The sequence below is a fragment of the Gavia stellata genome, chromosome Z (assembly GCF_030936135.1).
Source record: "Gavia stellata isolate bGavSte3 chromosome Z, bGavSte3.hap2, whole genome shotgun sequence".
Classification (NCBI taxonomy): Eukaryota; Metazoa; Chordata; class Aves; order Gaviiformes; family Gaviidae; genus Gavia; species Gavia stellata.
Window position 1 is genome coordinate 28,249,104 of NC_082637.1, and position 20,272 is coordinate 28,269,375.

At 36.7% G+C, this 20,272-nt stretch overlaps 1 protein-coding gene across 1 annotated transcript in view; it reads left to right on the forward strand.

Moving 5' to 3' along the window:
* The window catches only part of ANKRD31 (ankyrin repeat domain 31), a 71,606-nt gene that overhangs the window by 35,003 nt on the left and 16,331 nt on the right, over window positions 1-20,272 (forward strand). Inside the window, 9 exon segments of the mRNA XM_059833497.1 lie at window positions 583-1,129; window positions 1,691-1,933; window positions 7,012-7,206; window positions 8,054-8,196; window positions 11,396-11,555; window positions 11,988-12,091; window positions 12,862-12,940; window positions 15,018-15,114; window positions 17,754-18,810. Coding sequence (XP_059689480.1) covers window positions 583-1,129; window positions 1,691-1,933; window positions 7,012-7,206; window positions 8,054-8,196; window positions 11,396-11,555; window positions 11,988-12,091; window positions 12,862-12,940; window positions 15,018-15,114; window positions 17,754-18,810 — 2,625 coding nt within the window.

A 20,272-nucleotide genomic window follows, 5' to 3' on the forward strand; every position in this document is an offset into this window, starting at 1 on the left:
CCTGATGCTGGACCTAATGAAATGGGCCACACTGTTGCTGTTTCTAATCATAATTGTTGCATCCCCGTTAATGTTGTAGGAAAACTGAGCTAAGTCAGGCAGAATTGCAACAGGAACATGAATTCAACAATTGTAACAGTGACAATCCATTTACAGAAGAAAAGGGCAGAACTGGTGGAAGCTCTGCAACTTCTGTTGTAGCAGGGGGGGAGATCACCAGTTTGCATGGCCCCACTTCAGTGGTTTCTGGAGAAACACTTTCTGTGTGTCTGCACAGCATTCTCAGACTACTGATTTAACAGAACTTGATTCTCAGTTAATACTTACTTGCTCTGACTTCCTCTCACAGTGTATCTGTTTTAAAGTTACAACAAGAATCAACAGCACAATGATCAACATAGTCTCAAGCAAAGTAACAGTAGCAGTTTGAGTGACAGGAATCTAAATACCGATATGAGAGTACCTTCAGAATGAGTTATTCTTTTGCAAAACTTGGCAAATCAAGTTAAATGTAATGTTGATGGAAACAAAATTAATGGAGACATTCTAAGTTTAAAACTCTCTTTGCCTTTGTTTGAACAGATTTCCTTACAGACAGATGAGTCAGAACCAGCACGTGCAAATCTTAGGGATTCAGACAGCATGGACATATTGCAACAGACTATTGTAAATGAGGTGCAAAACATTTATACTAATATATCTGAAGATGGAACCAGCTGCACTGAACAGACACTTCAAACAAATGCAGAAACACTGTTAGCACATGAGCTTTCAGCAGCTACTGATGGAGAAAGTGTTTCTGGAAGTCTTTATAATTTTACCAGTGGTGTACTAAACATCGTGGAACAAAAGGCTCCACAATCAGAGATAGGAGGGACAATCCTGCTTAATACAGAAGAAAGTGTTGAAGAATGTCACATTGAAACTGAAAATGCTAGTAGTTTAGAGATCAAGCCTATAGCTGTACAACTCCATGAAAAGGACACACTTCAAATTAGACGAAAGAGAAAGGATCTTCAGGAGACCAACTCAAAAGCAGATTTGCATTTTGGTGTTAATAGAGACAGCATGTCTCCTTATTCGTTTGAGATTGTGGAAAATACACAGAAAGAAACCTTCCAGAAAACAGGTGCCACATTTTGTTTGAAAATAATTATTTTATGAGTTTATTGTAAACGTTCTGTGTATTTTATTAAAATATCCCAGCTGTGTATCTCCAGAGAATGTATTTTGCCATAAATAAATAGCAGACACATGGAATGTGTTACAGTATAGTCCACTGTGCCCGATTAACTATTTAGTCATTTTTTCTTTGTATTTTGGAGGGCTGTTTTATATCCAAGCCCCCATTGTATTTACCAAAATGTGACTGCAGTGGTCATTACAATAATTAGAATGAAATACATAAGTACCTTATTTTTTTTAATACCGAAGAATCAATAAAGTTCATACTTTCACAAAAGAATCTTTTAATTGTTTTGGATTCAATGTCAGTACATTAACATACAGTGAATAGTGGATGAAGGATTTATTATGTCAAAGTATTGTCAAAAATTAAGTGAGTTACTGCAGGCATTTTTTAACCTAGACTAGGTGGTCATTTTGACATTCATTTTAATATCAGTTATAATTTCTGGAATTACTGAGTATTAGGCCATAAATACTCTAAGTTCTTTTGTTAAACTAACAGATGAAGAAGTGTTTGCTGGAGTAAGTGAAACAGAAGGCACTGAAAAAAATGGAGAAGGAAATGCAAAGACCAGCATGCTTTCACAGTTTACTGAAGCGGAAGTCCAAACTAAAAGAGTAAGATTAGACCCTCAGGAAACAAGCCAAAAGGCAGCTTTGTATTCCTGTACCAGCAAAAACAAGCTTTCATCTAAACAATCACAATTCAGTCAAGCATCAGAACAGCAAACATCCAAGAAATCAGGTGAAATGTTAATAATATTTTATAAGAACGGTGGGGTTTTTTCCAGACGTATTTGAAGAAGGCTTTTTGTAATACATGAGGAAAAGTTTGGAAAAATACATATAGCATGCTGAACAAATACTCTAGTGAGTTCCAAATACTTGAAATAGTTCCAGAACTTCTGTATTCAGTTTTACAGAATGCACATACTTACTCTGCTTTGTTTATGTTACATTCATCAGTCTTTCAGCGTTGCGGTTAAGAGAATGCAGGATCGTAACTGAGAGTTTAAAATAACATTAAATTGATCCTTAGTTAACTGTGTTACATAACTGATAGTTTAAAATAACACTAAATTGGTCCTCAGTTCTAACTATTTTACGTATCACAGATCAAAGAAGAAAACCTGGCTCTCCGTATATTTGGCACACATATATCCACTTATATTTTATAGACTAGATCCTCATCAGGCACAAATCAGCATAAGCTTTGATTGTACTGGTACATATGGTTTTATCTGTAGTATAGAAACAAACCTACTTGTATGAGGGTAAGGGTCTAGTGTCCTCTGGTAGTTATATTCTCTTCTGCCTGCATGTACAGCTTTCTGTTCAGCAGTTTCATCCCGTGTCTAAGACTTGCATTTATCTTGTAGCCTTACCATCACTGATAACTCATCCAATCTAATCCAACTGATAAGTCATTATAACCCCCAAATATTTTTCACTTACTGCTTTTTTGGTAAAGCTGGCAGTTCTTTCTGGAACCAGAGAAGCATAGCACTCAAGACTTACTAAACCCAAAACCTGTAGTTCAGATGGGATCCCTCCTCTCTTAAAACTTTTAAATGTAATGTATCTGGACTGCTGATTCAAAAATGTTTATCCTCATATCATTTGACATTCTTCTTAACTTGTGTTGAAATGGAAAGAACTGTGTCATTAGATGATAGAAATTTCTTGTGTAGCTTTGCCTTGACAGGAATAGAGTATTTGTCTTTTCTGATTATCTTGGACAATTCTGTCATTTCTCTTTAGTAATTAAGAGTTTGGGAATTTTTTCTGGTTTTGATAGATTTTAAAATACTATCTTGTTAGGACCTTAGCTGTCTGTGACTATCTCCTTGTATTCTTTTGTCTTCCACAGCAGTTTTCTACAACTCATCTATACTTGCTACCATTCACTTCCCATTTTTTCATTTCTCATTTACGATTGCTCTCTAATGTCCTTGCTAAGCCAGGTTGGTTTTTGAATTGGTGCAGCTTTTTACCTTGAGCGTGGAATATGTTGTGAAATACTTCCTAGCTATTTTGCATATTTTTCTGCTGACACTTTTTTCTTCAGACTGTTTTTTATTTATAATTGTGTCCAGCTCTGTGAAACTTTCCCTTTCAAATAACTACTGCCTCAGTGTAAATGCGTGCTTTGCATATACATACATAGGAAAAGGTGGGCTTTATATGTATAGTTTATAGAAGTATGTGTGAATGCATGTGTATTTGCATTGTATTTGCATGATATAACATTTGATTTATTTTTTCCAAGTGTGTGCAGCAAAAAATTTTAGTTTCTTCCTTGGACTGCAGTTATGTGCTGCTGGGGTCTATTGGTCAAACTTTGGTTGTCTTTGAGTGGGATGTAAATGAATGTTAGCATTAAGTAGATCATATATATTTTTGAAAATCGATGGGATTCATGCTCCTACATCCATTAAATGCTTTACAAACCAGTGTATGTAACAGCATGTATGCTTAAAATAATATGTATAACAAATATAAAGGCCCACACATATACACACACATGCAATATGGACAAATACATCTGCACACATACTATCAATGTACTAATTTGTTTACATCTTTTTCTTGTTTTCTTAGTATCCTCCTTCTCTTTGGAGACTTTTTCTGGATGCTCACTAGTCTTATAAGTTGAATTAAGGAGTCATCAGCCAATCTCTGCAATGTCCTGTAACACATGACAAAAAACATCCAGGAAACTATGTGAAGTTCTTGCTGACCCTTTTATCCTTGACAGTCACAGTCGTCTTGTCCTCTTCTGCCTTCAGCTGTACAGAGTACTGTTTCCTCTTCCTGTCTCAGGTGATTGCTGAGATTCAACCCATTTTAAGTTCCTGCTCTCTTGAGTTTCTGGACTGCAAGCTCGTGTTTTCTCCTGGAAGTTGAAGGCACAAGGGAAGGAGTAGGTGCTTCTTGTTACTACTGCTCTCTAGTATTTGGCAGTGTCAGTACTTAGCTTTCCTATCTCCAAGTTGGTTCTACCTGTTTCTTCATTCTGGAAAGAAGTCCATGGCATATCTCATACATATCATTATCTACTGCTAATTATTGGAAGAATAAACATTGAACATACAAATTACTCCTTTCCCTACAGATGTCCTTTTTTATAGCTCCTATATTCCTGCTCATAATAAGGTCTATGTGCATTAATACATTTTTTGATTTTTTTCCTTTCTATTTTTTGCCTCCTATATATACAACTATGATTTTAAAAAAAACTTTATTCCAAGCATGTGTCTTACATTTTGGTCTCCTCTGGAAGAGCATTTCACAGATTACTTTTTCCCCCAAAAGAGATTCTTCAGGTAATATTTTATTTGGCTAAAATTTAATTATTTCCTTCATCCCAGGAGAATGTTGCTGTTTGAGAGGTGATGCGAGAAAGTATAGCTCTTCGTACAGTTGAAGGCATTAATAGCTTTGGAGACCGGTACAATGGCATTCAAATTGCAGCAGAAAAAAAAAAAAGTGCAAGATGAGATAATGTTTTCCAACTTGTGGGTTTTTCAGATTTTTTGCTGTCTTGTGCCTTGTCTTCATTAACTGGCTTTTGTATCTCATCTGATTGTTCCTGTGTCCCAGTGGTCTTCCTTATATTATTCTATTCTTGAATAAAAACCTTTTCTTCCTAAATGACGCAGTATCACTTTCATCTACAGTCAGTCACTTACTAGGCTCTCAACATTCCTATTCTGCATATAGAGAAGGAAAGTACAAACAGCTTGCTTCTTTTCTTGTAGTTCAATCTGTGGAAAGAATTACTCATAGACCAATGTTGAAGTATTCAAATGTCTTTTTGAAGAAGGATATCTTTGAAGTTGTTGAGGTACGGCAGACTAATATTGTCTGTTTGCTGGGTACTGTAATCTCTTCATCTTTGTATGTGGGCTTACTGGATTTTGTATTTGCCAAGTTCCTGATCTTTCCTGCTCATGACCCACCTGGCAATGCATTCCATGGACAACCAGTATTTTGTGATTCACATACCAATGTCTCATTATGCTTTTGCAAATGTTTCCTAACAACCATGAAGAAAACTGTTGTGCATGACAACTTAACTGGAAAACTGCAATTATTTCTGTTCACTTGCAGCTGATATTGCTAAGGGTCATGAGCCTAATGGGCTGTTGTGCGCCTGTTTTTTCTCCCACATTTCTAAAGAGTCCCTAGGACATTCTCCCATGAATCAAAGGGGAAGAAAAGGAAGAACTAGAAAGCGTGTGATTGCTTTCGGAGTTCAGACCCCGAAGCTTTTAGACAAAACACAATACATTATCTCACAGAAAAGTAGGTCTCAGATTGGAGGAGTATTTCAATAATGTGAGCCCTCTGTGTGCTCTAGAATCTCAGTTTTCATTTGAAAAATAACCTCTCTAGCTTTTCTGGTTGCCAATATGGTGTGGGCCAGGCACCCCCCATGCAAAGAGAGCCACCTGAATGTTTAGAATACAATAACAGGTTAGAATAGCCTACAGTGAGCTCCATGCTGCCATGGTCTGGCTGCAGCAGTGCCTGAACAAGCTAGTTTAAAATTAGTGTGGATATATCCTCACTATATGTCTGTCTTTAATATAGTTGCAGTATGTCTTTCATGTTCTTCCACACAGTCTTGGGTGACAAGCTCAGTAGTTTACCTTAAAGGAAACCTTGGAAAAGCAGATTTTCCGAAAGGCGGGACAAGCCTGAAGAAAGGCAGCTGTCAAATCATGGAAGATCTTTGATAGCAATGGATACTGATAACTGAAAATATTAGAGAAGACAGCTTGTCTGATGAGAAGAGGAAATGCTTGGGTGTCAGCAACTAATTGTTCATAGGAATAATAAAAAAATCATGGATAAGAGTTGCAAAATGCTTATTTAAAACCTTACACTTTCCTTCTTTTGGACAAATGACAGATTTTCAGGAAATCAGAGAAATATCACAGTGAACTTTTAAAAAAATGTGATAGCACAGTACCGTAACAGCAGGAACAGGAGTTAAAAAAAAGCTGACATGCATGGTAGAGCTTTTTGGTAGCAGTTTGGGGGAGGGTGTTGTCCTTACTCTATATGCAGAATCAATACTTTTTTAATCTGTTTTTTTCTTTGTATCTCTTACAATTTGAAGTCTGTTACCTGAAGCCTCAGAATTAGGACCTGTTGATGATCTCATGATAAAATTTAAAGTGGATGTTTGGTTTGTGAACCAGTAGGAGAAGAATGAAGTTTATTTACAATCATAGATCCAATCCTGCACAGGTTTAATTCAAAGGCAGTTCACCTGTGTCACTAGATACTAATCAAAGATTTGTAATCCGTCTACAGGACTTTTTCACATGACAGCTGTAAAAATACCTTATGTAGAAACCTATCTTTTCTCTGATGCAGAATCAGGAATGGAAGAGAGGTGGTGGTCAAGTCTTCACTTTTATATAGATTCTTAAACACCTTTATGTGTGTACTTTATACATTTAGCAGGCATGCCTGGTAACTTGAAAGCAGTCCATGAAGAAACATAAGATACTCCCTAGCTCTATCTAGTGTAGAACTTCAACCTTGTTACCTTTCTTGTTGATCCCTAATCCATTGTACCCTTGTGAAGTCATCTAGATTTGAACTGTAGATTCTTTTGCATAGGGTCTATTTATCTGAGCTGTTATGCCATACCTTCTAACCTTCTGGTGTAGTCAGTTAATATTATTGAATAATTGAGGAACAGTATTGCATACATTTACACTAATTCAAATGAGTTATGAAGCTTAATTCTTTGTTTATAATTAAACATTTTTTGTGGTTCCTAATGAACACCCAACATATGTTTAGAATCCTCCGTATCTACCAGAAAAGAAGCTGTAATTTTACATGGTACCTGTAATACAAGAGCTGGGAGAAAGACGAAAAAGAAGAGAAATGCAAAAGGGGAAACTCAGCTGCATATTGCTGCTAGGAGAGGAGATTTGCCTTTGGTGAAAACTCTAATATCATCTGGAATTGGTGTCAATGAACAGGACTATGCAGGTTTGAATATTACTCTCTTATGGGCTTACAATTTTGTATAATTTATAGTATATATGGTTTTATAGAATTTGTATAATTGTAATATGATTGTGGATTCTTGATTTGTGACATAATTGTGAGGAGGAAAGGAAGTAATTCAACAAGTGCAAGCACAATCAGGGAATCCCTGGATTTTGTGTCTCAGCATGGAGCTAATGCAGCCTTTTTCTCAGCAGGGGCATTAATTGGGTCTTGCTCCTCTGCTGAAGAGCACATTTTCAGAGATATGTACGGAAAGTGGACTTGAAAGTTCAGCAGCAGAACTAGTGCTTATGCACATGAACATATACACGTGTGAAGCACTTTCACACAAGTCTTATTTCCTTAGCAAATGAGGAAATCAGATGACAAGATTATTTTTTTGTTTTTTCTACCTAAATGTATAACTCATTTCTGGTTTTATAGTCTCAGAATGGATGGTATTCTATTCTGGATGGCTGGCAGAATTGATATTATAAAATGCTACTGGAATTAGAAATCAGACTATTAATATTATGCTTCTGAGTTATTAGAGTCTTTCTACTCTATCGTTTTGTTTCTTCTGTTATTTTTACTAGTGTAGTAGAAAAGTAAACAATATTTTTCTGGTTAATATTGGATACATTTTTCTCTAAAGTAAAATGAGTTACACAGGAAATAATTTACCTTGGCATTTCAAGATGATTGTTTGTATAAGATTTATTTTAAAAAGAGTAGTCCGTTGCTTATAGTACAGGAAATGCAGCAAAATGTATAATTGCTAATTTGTGATCTGTATAGATGTTTCCAAATCAGATGCATGCTGTATGTGTTGTCTTGCTTTTATTAGGTTGGACAGCAATTCATGAAGCTTCCAGTGGGGGATTTACTGAAGTGATCTTAGAATTACTGAAAGCTGGTGCTAATGTTAACAGCAGAAGTCTGGATGGTATTTTGCCAATACATGATGCTGTTTCTGGCAATTATTTGGAGGTACATTTTTCCTTTACATTAGATTTCCTGAGCCTGATTTCCAGCAGAGGATCAGCAAAGCAAAATCCTGGTTTAAATAAGGAAAGCCAAAGTTACTAATACAATTTTAGTGTAGATTTGCATTTAAGAAATAAACCAATATTCTTTAAAGTGATCAAAATTAGAGAAAGAATTATTTCTTAATAGTGACAGTTGACATTGTACAGTTAGTTGACTTTTCCAGTCCAGCAGACAAATCAGAAAAATTCAGAAGCTCCCCATGCTTCTCCCCCATGTATTGGACTTTTTAAAAATACTACTGAAATTGAGCATTCTCAATTTGATCATCTAGTCCAACCCCACTACCATGGGCATGGACATCTTTCACTAGATCAGCTTGCCCAAAGCCCCGTCCGACCTGACTTTAAACACTTCCAATGACGAGGCATCCACAACTTCTCTGGGCAACCTGTTCCAGTGTCTCTCCACACTCATAGTAAAAAATTTCTTTTTTGTAAAGAAAAAAACCTAGGCCTGCTGTTTAGAAATCAATCATTTTTTTCATTAACTGGTCCCTTCCAACCCAAACCATTCTATGGTTCTATGATTCTACAGTGTGTAAAATCAGGAGTAGCTGCACTGAAGTGAAAGAAGTATCACAATAACCAAAGAAAATATCAGATCTAAAATTTTAAAAACACGTTCAGTTATAATCTTTTTCCTTTTGTAAATTTTTTTGAACCATAAATGTGTTTCTTCAATCCTGTTTAAAAATATTTCAATGTAATGTAAAGGAAATCCATCTCAACTTAAATGTTATTCTGTGAGTGTGGGGGAGATTGTGAAGTCTTTTCAACAGTCAAAGGAAGGAATAAATTTCTAAGAGCACTTAAGATTGCATACATCAAACAACAGTCACCTGCTAGTGGCCTCTCACAGGATTGTGAGTGGTTGTTTTTAAAGAGCCAACCGTCAAAAAATATTTCTGGGAACAGTTGCCATAAAAAGGTGACCCTGCATGGGTTAGTCTTACTGATGGTGTCTTGCAGCTCTATGTAGTTTGGGTTGTCTTCCTCCTTCATTTCAGTGAGAACATGACAAAATGATATTACCACAAGAATGAGAGAAAATCACTGCTATAAATAAACACTACGTCTGATACATTTTTCCTACGTTAAAAGCTGGGGTACTTCAATGGGCACTCAGAAAGCTCACTGAATTAAAAGTCCAGCATCTATGCAAGAGAGATCAGTCAGAAAACAAGCAAGGAGGTGGGATCAGAAAGGCATGACTGCCAGCAGAGCAGCTCATGGATGATTTGATGTCTTCAAGGAAATCTCATAGTTCACTGTAGTGTATCTCGGTCATGGTACCTATACTGAGCAGTTGACCTAGATAATTTCTTGACTTATACCAATATATTTCCTTTGGAAGAGTCACTTCATGCTCAGTCTCAGTCTGAAAGCATTCAGAGGTACAAAGCAGTAGAATTCGTAAGTTTGCACAGCTATATTGTGTAGAGAAACCAGAGACAATATATTAAAACATTGCTATAAATAACAATGGGGTGATCCCTTATATGCCTAGTCTACACTGCAAGGCTAGTGCCTGTAGGTAGGCTTGAGAGGAAAATAAAGCTGAGGTTAGCATGCTTTCTGTCTCTACTCTTGAATGATGGCCAGTTTAAATCAGCCCTAAATAATCTGTACTCTGCTGAGAAAAAAATAGCTAATTCAGAATGTGATGATTAGCTGGACTGTTAAGTTTTTTGTAAATCTGTGCCCAGTCCATCCAGACCCCAAAATAAGGTCATGAGTCTTGCATGTAGGCAGCTAGGCTGTGGCTCCGTTACACTTTAAGGCCACCTATCCCAGATGCAGCAGTCCTACCTTAGTCCCATGCCTGGACATGTGAGCTTACCTCTTCCCTTGCATTGTCATGAGCTCTTCAGTGATCACAGGTAAAACTAGTTCAGGGAGCTGAACAGATGGAAAACTAATCCTACAAAAGCAAGGCTCTGTTTAGAACATGTAAGAACTGTGCTAGCGTAAGGGAAGGAATGGGCCTGGGTGGCCCATTGTGGATGGTGTAGGATTAAGGCCACCCCAGCACAGATGGGCATAGGTAGCTGTGGAACTGTGACCTACGTCCCCAGATGCAGAGTGGGTCTTCCTCTAAACATGGGCTTGGGATTTCTAATAAGCGTGGTGAGAAAACTTTAGTCATGGAAGCAGCTCTGAGTCCACGTTTAACTGATAAAATAAATGCGCTGCTCAAGCTCAGCCAAACGTCTGCCTTTTACTTGAACGAACAAATAAATAAACTGTTGTTTTCACACAGAGAGTTCAGGGAACTGAGTGTAAAAAGGTGATGCCAGATTGGCTCAAACATACCACTTCTATTCCTGTCAGAGCTGATATTTCATTGCGTTTATCTTTTCTGTGAGCAAAGATAAAATGACGAGGATGATTTCACAGGCCTGGTGCCAAACTGTCACTAGGGTTCTTGAAAACATGTGAGCTATTATTCAGTATTGTGGGGGAAAACCAATGGAGAACATTCTGAACTTCTATAGAGTATTCTCTTTCTGATACTTCCTGATGCTTAAGAGCACTCTGTAAGAAAGAAGAAGAAATGCTAGAGATGAAAAAACATACGTATGAAAACTCTTTACCATCCAAGCTTGGACCTCATCAATACTTTCATATGATCTGAATTTTAGGGGGTAGATGATTCCACTGATGCCACTAATCTCATTTCCACATTTTACAATTAAGCAGACTTGCAAGTGATTTAGAATTAGGAAAAAATCATCAGGGCACGTCACCAAAAAACAAAACCACTATTAAATACCTAAAGAAAAAAAAATTACTTCTTTCTGCATTTTGGTCTTAATACAATTGACTACTTCCTTTTAATTTAGATATATGAAGTTTTGTAATTGCTCTCTATAACAATACTATAAAGATGGTAGGTTTAATGACAACTTGTGAATTATTTGTGTATTTTAATGGAAAAATTAGAAGTGTAAGATACAAGTCTATGTTGATAATAGTCAATTAAACTTGTTTGTTTAACTGGGATTGCAAGTGTAACAGGTTTTAGAGTATCTTAATTGTACCTTTTATATTTGTGACTTATGATAGGTACAACACATATAGTTGTATTATAAGTCCACAACAAGAATAATCACAATACAAATAATGATAATATGTAATAGGCAGTCAGGATTCTACTACAGCATGGAGCAAATCCCTGTGAGAGGGATGGTTCAGGGAAAAGTGCTTTGGATGAAGCTTGTGATGATGAAATGAAAGAACTGCTGAAGTCTTACTGTGCTGTGGACTCTGTACTTCCTGTTGAGACTATTGAAGTTACAGGTATGTTGGTTTTGTGATGTAAATCATAGGATTACCCTATAGTCTTAAGGAAAAACTGTACATTAGAATGCTGCTGATTTGCAGAGCTGCATATTGCCTGGCACTAATATTTTTAACTCTTATTAAGTACTGAATATTTATTTGTTTATTTTATTTCAGAAAACAGGATACATGAGTTTTCTTTTTTCCTGAGAGAATCAGTTATAAGGATATATTTGGCTGTTCAGATTTTTGTTTTTATACATCTTTCCCTTCACAGGAACCTTGTGTTTTTGAACGTGGTAGCTGAATTTGATCTCATTTGCATATACAAGATATTTTTTTTATTATGTGATCTGTCATTGCGTCTTTGTAACCTATATTAGCTAATGTAACCTATTATGCTCCTGCAAATTAGTTTTAAATTCTATTTATTTTTTCTTAACTGCGGAGAGAGGAAATATCCTTCTAGGTCAAGAAGATTGAAACGTCATTGTTACAACTGCTGTAAAAATGATGATGCAGCTTTGGAGTCACAGCATGAGAAATACAGTGTGGTGAGTATAGATAATAGAGTTTTGTTAAACTGTTTCATAGTGTAGTACTGCATAGTGTCATTTACTGACTGAATAATACAAAAATATCATTTAAATAATTAACCCTTTAGAATGTATGTAAAAACCAGCATCATGCAGAGGCTTACAGTATATAAACTGTGGCTTACAGTATATAAGTGTGTATATTATCACTTCTCTCTGTTCATGATTCCTGTGCACTTACACTTACTGTCCAAATAATCAATACTTAGATACATTTCTTGTTGCCTATATGAATAGAAAAATGGTCAGGAATCCTGAGGCTTTTCATCACATTTATTTGAAAGAGTAATGATTTTTCTTCATGATAATGAAGGTATTTAGAAATTGTTTAATCTTAATTTAAAACACCCAGGAAGATTTTTGCACAAGTTGTGTGTTAGGAGAGCACTTGCTTATATCTGTAGGCTATGTCTACATTGTCTAGGTGATGCTGTCATGGTGAAATTCACTGTCTAATCCCTGCAGTGCGCACAGAGGTGGGACTCTAAGCATGGACTAGTTTGAACGCCTGGGCAAAACCAGGCTGTGACAGCCCCTTGCAGGGCATGCCCTTGGCACTATGTATGTCTATTCTACCAGTGCCCTCATTGCCTTTACACAGTCATTCCCTGCCTGGAATTACTTGAGTCCACCAATACCTATCCTGCAGGCCATGCATCATGGCCTATGTTTTATAAAGTGCACTTGGTTCTACTTCTTACTGTCATTTCTGTGTTTGTTAACAGGAGTCTGTTGCTGCCATACAAGATGCAGAAGAGAAGCAAAAAGAACTGTTGCTACTTGAATTGAGAACTTCCAAAGATGCAGGTAGATGTAAATTCAAGTTGTTTCACTTTCTTTTTTTTGTAAATATCTTTGGTAATATAATTGTTTTAAAAATAGTAATGCATGTAATACAGTTGAATATCTCCTCTGGAAAATACAGCTTCAGAGAGTATGCTGCTTGGAGGCATGTGTTTCAAGTCAAGCTAATCATATAAAAAGGGATCATTAGATAAGAGTGCACACTGTTGGCAACAATATTCAGTTACAAGTACATGAGATTCTTTTGGAGCCCCTCCTTGATCAAGAACAGCTATGTCTGTATGTAAAGTAACAGATGTAGCATTTTCATTCTAGTGCAGATGGACTTTCAGGAGCCTGAAAGAATTTATGAGGGAAAAAGGAGGAATCTTTAAGGCAGACACTGTGGATGATGGGCAGTTTTAGAAGTGCTGGTGCCCGGTGGTGTAATTTGTCATAGGCTATCAAATCTCAGTTTAGATTAATCTCAAGAGCCTACTAAGTGACACTGACTCCGAGGAGATCACGATGCTGGTGCTGTGTAGCAATTTAAGTCTATTGTGTCTCTGCCATGACTGTTCAAATGGCAAACCTTGCTGCAGGAACGCCTTTGACTGAAGTTTCTCTCCCCAGCTGCCCTTGCAGTCTATGCAGGGCATTTTACTTTGGAGCAGCTCACACCAGTGGAAGAGTTTTGCTTCCTGACCGAAAGGAAGGGGTTTTCTTAAATTTATTTTCCTGAATATAGGGTGGAGCTTTCAAATTATATTTAAAATAGTCCATTTATCCCTTTAAACATAAATGTGAAATATGGAATTATACAGATTTATAGCTTCCAACTCAAATTTATGGTATATGAATGGTTAATTAAAATCAATATGTTTTCTTGAAAAATGTTTGGCAAATAAGTAGATGATACAAAAGGCAGAAGCCTATAGATGGAGATTGGTGCAATTTCATAAATGAGCAAAATAAAACTATCAGGCTTTTCCTGTTTAGGGGTATGAGAGAAATGAACATGGTGATCTGTTACTACTACTGACAAAAGCGTTAATAATCTAGCACCTTTTAAACTAAATCATAGTTATTACTCGTGAAGAGGCACAAGACTGAACAAGAACATAGAAGTATATTGACAAACTTACAATGTAGAATAAAATCCTCAAGGTATTTGCATGCAATACAACCTACTGTAAATAATAGATTCAAATTCCCTATTAAGCTGCTTTAATAAGAGCAATATTTTAATGCTTTTCTATTTTAGTAAGTTAGTAAATACTGGTAGATACTATGAAACACATTTGGGGAAACACTTTACAAATGCCATTTTTAATCCTGTAATATCCCGTTTTCCATGATTATGGAAAGCTTGTATTTCCTGTTTTACAGTTTCAGGAATTGGATTACATGTTTAGCATATTATCCCAGTTGTATCTGCTGGTCATGACTTCTGAGCTCTTCCTTATGTTATATGGATAAGAAATAGGGCATATAAAGAAGAATTTGTAATTGCTCTTCTTCTTTTACAAAAATATAGCTAACAAAAAGGGACAACTTATAATTAATTTTATTTTATAATATGGATTTGAAACTATGTAAAACTAGGATACATATGTTTTTACCATTATATGTAACTTGGAACAGTCAAGCTCATTAAACTGTTTTCTAATACTTCAAACAAACGTTTTAGCCACCTTCTTAAGATTGTGTAACTTCTGCAGGTAGCCTCATACATAATTGTTACGTTATGCAGCTCCTTGCAACACAAAGAACTTCAAAAGTTTCAGTGGTTATCATCCATGGGACAGTTCTTTAATCTATCCTGTTCTTTTAGTAATTTCCTAGACAAGAGAGTTGCACTTCAAAATTTTCCAATTTCTTGGGCTATTTTCTTTTAAATTAAACTTGTATTTAGTTCTTTCTACGAAGAATTACTCTACTTGTACTCTACTTGTAAAGAGCTATCAGTATGCATGACAGTATAAGGTGGTGTAACAATATTTTCATACTCTGGTTGTGTATTTGCTACATTAAAAATGTTATAATTATTTTCTACTGCTTATTGCCATCATGATTTTGATTATATCAAAATATTGGACAGATGTGTATATCCAAAGGCTGTCTCAGATGCAAGATACTTTGAATGAAATACTTGCAAAACAGAAGACAGAAAGGGATAGTCTTGCTAAAAAATACAGGTAAGTAGCATACAAGGATCATATTTACAGGAAGCTATTCTTTATAGCAGTAGTGATAGATGTTGTTAGAACGTTAGCATACAGTAGCATGAAAGCAAAACTGTGTGGTTTTCATTGAGATTTTTTCATTGAGACTGTAAGTTACTTTTCATTGAGATTTTGGTGAAGCATGATCCACATTGGCTTCAATTCCCTCCAGTAAGAGTTTACATCACGGAAGAACTTCAGGGTTTAGCTAACACATACTGATCAGTTACTGTGCACACAGTGAGCATTGAAATTAAGTAATGAACATACAAAAGGTGTGGAAAAATGTCTAAGTGGAAATTAGGAGATGGAGGTACTGAGCAATTAGATTACTTTTGCATCATCGTGGAGGAAAGCAGTAGCAACTCAGATGCTACTTGTAGTGTCCCTGCCTCCAGGTTCGTTTCTTTAGCACCCCTAGATTGGGAGCGTTCAACCAACAGCCCACAAGAGTCATTTAGAGCAATGGCTTGAAGCATGCTTGCAGACATTCTTTTTTGTGAGGACACCTCAAATGTGAGCTGGGAGTACTCACCTCAGTGTGAGCATGGACAATGTGAATTGTCAGCTTCCTGCTGCTAGCTCTCACGAGGCCTCTTTTTACTTCCTTCTAAGAGGTGCTACCTGAATGCTGGTCATGTGGTGGGTGCTCAGCTAACAGTGTAGCATTGTGTTCAATGGATGCTTCTACGCCACCTGATGAGGATGTTTACATATTGTTTGTGTGAGCAGTATTTGTTTGGTCATGCAAAAGCAACAGTGTACAGCTTTCAGGTAGTTCCACAGCAAATCATATAGGCTGGTTGAGCAAAAACGAGTGAAAAATTTCTGTCACAGATCATTTTGCCAGCTATAAAATATAAGTTATATAGATTACACAGATAATTAAAAAAAAAAAAACCCCGAGGGTTTTATGTGAAGAGAAGTTAGGGTTCCAGATGATCCTTGTGCACAAACTAGTGACTGAATTAAGAAACAAGAATAGTAAAATCAGTATCTACACAAATTTATCTGCCTTCTAATATTAAGAGTGAAACTCTTCCAGAGCGAAGTGATAAATATTTCTGGGTTTTGCAGATACCCTGCAGCTAATGTAACAGCTATCTGTCAACAGCAATGAGCTACATGCCAAATTACATTAAATTTCCTTTTTATTATTTATATGGTGAACATTTTATTTTTCACTAATTAGCATATAAGCTTTTGTCACACGATACATAAACGTAGAGAAGATCAGGAGGCATCATCACATTTTCCATCTTTCTCTTGTTCAGTTAGTTGGCCCAGGGAGAGAGACTACTAATACTTTTTCCATTTCTATCTGTTTCTTGGAAGATACTTAGATGTATCTCTCACCTAAGAAAAGCGAGCAAAAAAAAGCATTGTATTTGTTAGTGACTGTAAGTTACTTTGCCTTTGTCATTTTAGTCACGCTATCTTTGCCTTTTCAGTTGCAGCTTCTTCTGTACCTGTATAGCAGTAAAGCAACAAAACTTCCCTGAAGAAACACTGCTAGAAAAGTGTGTGGACCCTCACTGGCCAGTGCAGGAGTCCACACTGGTCAAGGCTTACTCATATCACTAATTGACTATATGCTGATATGCTGATCGTATCATGGATTCTAAACACATGTGATAGGAAGCAATATCACAGTACAGACACCAATATTGTCACACTGTGGTTTGGCTGTCCTTGTTCTGCACCAACTAGTCTTGCTGTACCTCAGTCCTGATACCCTCAACAGTCTCTCTCTTCTGAGACTGGGATGGTGTTACTTGCATGGCATCTCTTCTGTGGGTGGAGTTACAAGCAAACCATGCTGCTATTCCTTTTCCCACACCTTGTGGTACTCCCCTGTCTTCCCAGCATGGTGCCAGAGCAGTAGTGCAATCACTTGCTCCATGAGAGGGAATTAGGAGAAAAGAGTATTATGCTGGCCTGGTGGTTCATGTGCCAAAGCAGAAGCCGAAAATAAGGAATTCCCTTCCAGGAGGAAGGAGGTAAAGTCCCCCAGGGAAGGGGTCTCACAGGGAGACCAGCTCAGCTAGGGAGCAGGGTCTGATGAAGGGAGAGGCATTCCCAAACTAACATACAACATCCTAAACTGCTGTGTCCTCTTTTCTTAATGGTCATATGGTATTATTACAATTGTGGCTTCACAAAATGTTCTGTTGTGTACACCGTAAAAAATTTCTGGTGGTATCATCCTTCCGTAGCTCATCCTGAGCTCATTTTAAAAGGCTCCAAATTAGAGCTGCAAAGGCATTGAATTCGATGAACCATTGTGATTTGTGGTGATAAAAGAGCAGCCAGTGATAATACAGACCCAGTTTCAATTCTATGAATTGAGGATGGTATAGGAGGACAAAGCTATTACTGACGTTTCGATGCTTTGCATCCTACTTCTAGATGGGGTTCTGCAATTGTGCATAAGCCTGGGATTTGAACTATAAACTTTATACCTGATAAAAAGATTATTCAAATTTTAGGTGTTGGCAGAGTTCTATGAAACATATTCCTGTTCTTAGTGGGTTACGTCTATTAAACTGTTTTTATTTTGTGTTTACAGTAACTCTGGTATCCTTATTATTACTTTTTTTCATTTTGTATAGGGCTTCAGTGGAATCTTTTAAAAAAGGAGTACTGAGGAAACAGTTAGTTAACCTTGCTTCTAGGCAAAAGAGTCTGTTGACTGTTGCCCAAACCCAGGAAGAATTAGTCCAGAAAATACAAAATTACAGAAAAACAAAGCAAGTGTTCAGTGCATCGTGTTCAGAGAAGCAAATCTCAAACTTAGTTATTTCCTGTGGAAATGATAAAAGACAAAGTTTAACTGCTGATGAAATCATATGTCCTGATGGAGTTACATTTAGTATGGGGCTTGGTGCCAGCATGCCTAATGGAAACAGAGTAGAAGCACATCTCTCTTTAGAAAATAGATTTTCAGCTCAGGAATGCAGCCAACATCCACATATCTGCTTGGATGAGACAGGAGCAAATAAAGAAGCAATTAGAGGCCAAGAGGCTTCTGATCATGCTTTGGCATCCAAAAACAGGGTAAGAGAATATCCCTTCGACAACATGGCAAAGCTGACAACTGCTGTAGAAGTGGTGACATTGCCTTCAGAACCTACTGTTTCCACTGCTAAAGCAAAGTGCTTACAGCAAAAAGGCATTGATTGTGTAGCAATTGCAGAGCAAGGAAACAAGTCTTTAAATCCCACTTCAGTGACCAATGCATTAAATATTGTAGAAGCCCGAAGCACCATTGTCAATAACAATGTCTGTCAGCCGGGCAGTGACTGCCAGCAGGTTCTTACAGATGATGATCTACGCAGATATGTAAATAAGAAAGAAGCTTTCAAGCAGCAGCAGCAGCAAGTAATTTTGTCAACATCTACAGAGAACTTCCCTAATACTCTGCAGCAAACGATCTTTCGGAGTACTGAGAATTCATTTAATGCCAATTCGGTGCTTACAAATCTCATCTCAAATACAGATTATCCCGTAAACCTCAGTGAGAAATCTTCCCAGGGCTATAGTAATCAGGAATGTGAACAAAAACAAGTGCAGCATGGAAGAAAAAATAGGAAAAAGCTTCAATTGATAGATCTACTTGAATTGGGAAGGATTAAGCCAGGAGAAAATGTTTTAGAATTCAAACTGCAGGTAATTGTTGAGATATAATAATGTTAATATTAGTTTATAATGAAAAAAAAACGCTAAAATTGGGAAACAGCACTTCTCATGGTTTAGTCTGCATCTTCAGCACTTAGTATTGAAAATTTTTATTCATTGGTTACAGATGATCTTTTATGAGTTTTAAAGGAAAGTGCTATGGATGATGTCTTCTGTCAGCCCGTAATTTTAACACCCAGAATATTGCATATGTAAAATTTGTGTTTAACTTTACATTATCAGTTTGCGAACATTTCCTATTGCTAGAATCAGAGTGGAATTGTTTGTTGGTCTACATTGTGTAATACCTAATTTTCATATTGGAAGGATGGGGAACATTAAGGTTTTTATGACTTAATGTGATTCTTGGAAGCAACTATCAAGTCCCTTAAATAAAGAAATGTGACATTGAGGATTTCATAGTGCTGTGATAGACATGAATACATACAAAATTACTATAGTTTAGAGTCTGGTACGAACCATATTTGCAAAAAAAAAAAAGAAAAATAAACCTCTTTTTTAATATAAAAACATGCCCCTGTGCCTCCAAATACAGAACAGATTTGCAAGGCAGCTGCCAGGGGACTGGCTTGGTATTGAGAAAATGATGGAATTATTGACTGAATTCCCAGCTGTGAGCTAGTTAATTTCCAGGGCAACATATTGATTAAAACATGAAATGTTCTTTTCAGCCAACTCACCATGTGTAGTTAATGTAGAAAAGACTCATTTTTCTGCACTTATAATCTGCTTGGGAATGCTTTTCTGCTGAGACTGGCCATTTTGTGTGGTCTCGTGTTTTGTAACATAAGGCAATGTGAGTCAGTCAGAAGCCTCTATGTTGGGCCATGTCATAGGTATATACACATGCTTCTTTTCTTGAAAGGACATGTAATATTCCTTTGAACCTCAACATGACTAAATAGAAGGATGAAGAATTCAGTATGCTTACTGTCATTTATCAAGTCTGTAATCTGTGATACAGGCTTCTTGCATGTGGACCTTAAGGAATTATAACCCTGTATTGAACTGTTGATGTTTGGAGTGTAGAGAAGTCAGTGATTTTTACTAGGATGAAAATAGCACTCATTTATGTCTTGGAAGGCAGTGCTATAAAAATTGAAGTTCAGAAGCCAGTGTCTATTGCATTGCAAAGAGGAGATGATCAGTAAAGTTTCCTTCTTTATCATTATAGAGATGTACTTGGTAACAACATACAGCTAGTACATAGTCCTTAGTTAATGTTAGCTTTGGGCAGGCAGAATGCAGTTTTTGAATGCTGTAGACCTAAGCTATGAAACTGAGCTGGATTGAGTGTTCAGCAAAATATTTGGGTTAAACATCTGAATTGAGATTCTTACAGACACCCCAAGCCAGTGGATATGGTAGGAGGAGGTTCAATATTTGCTGGTGGATCATTCTCTTATTTTGATTGTTTAACCTCACGCATGCT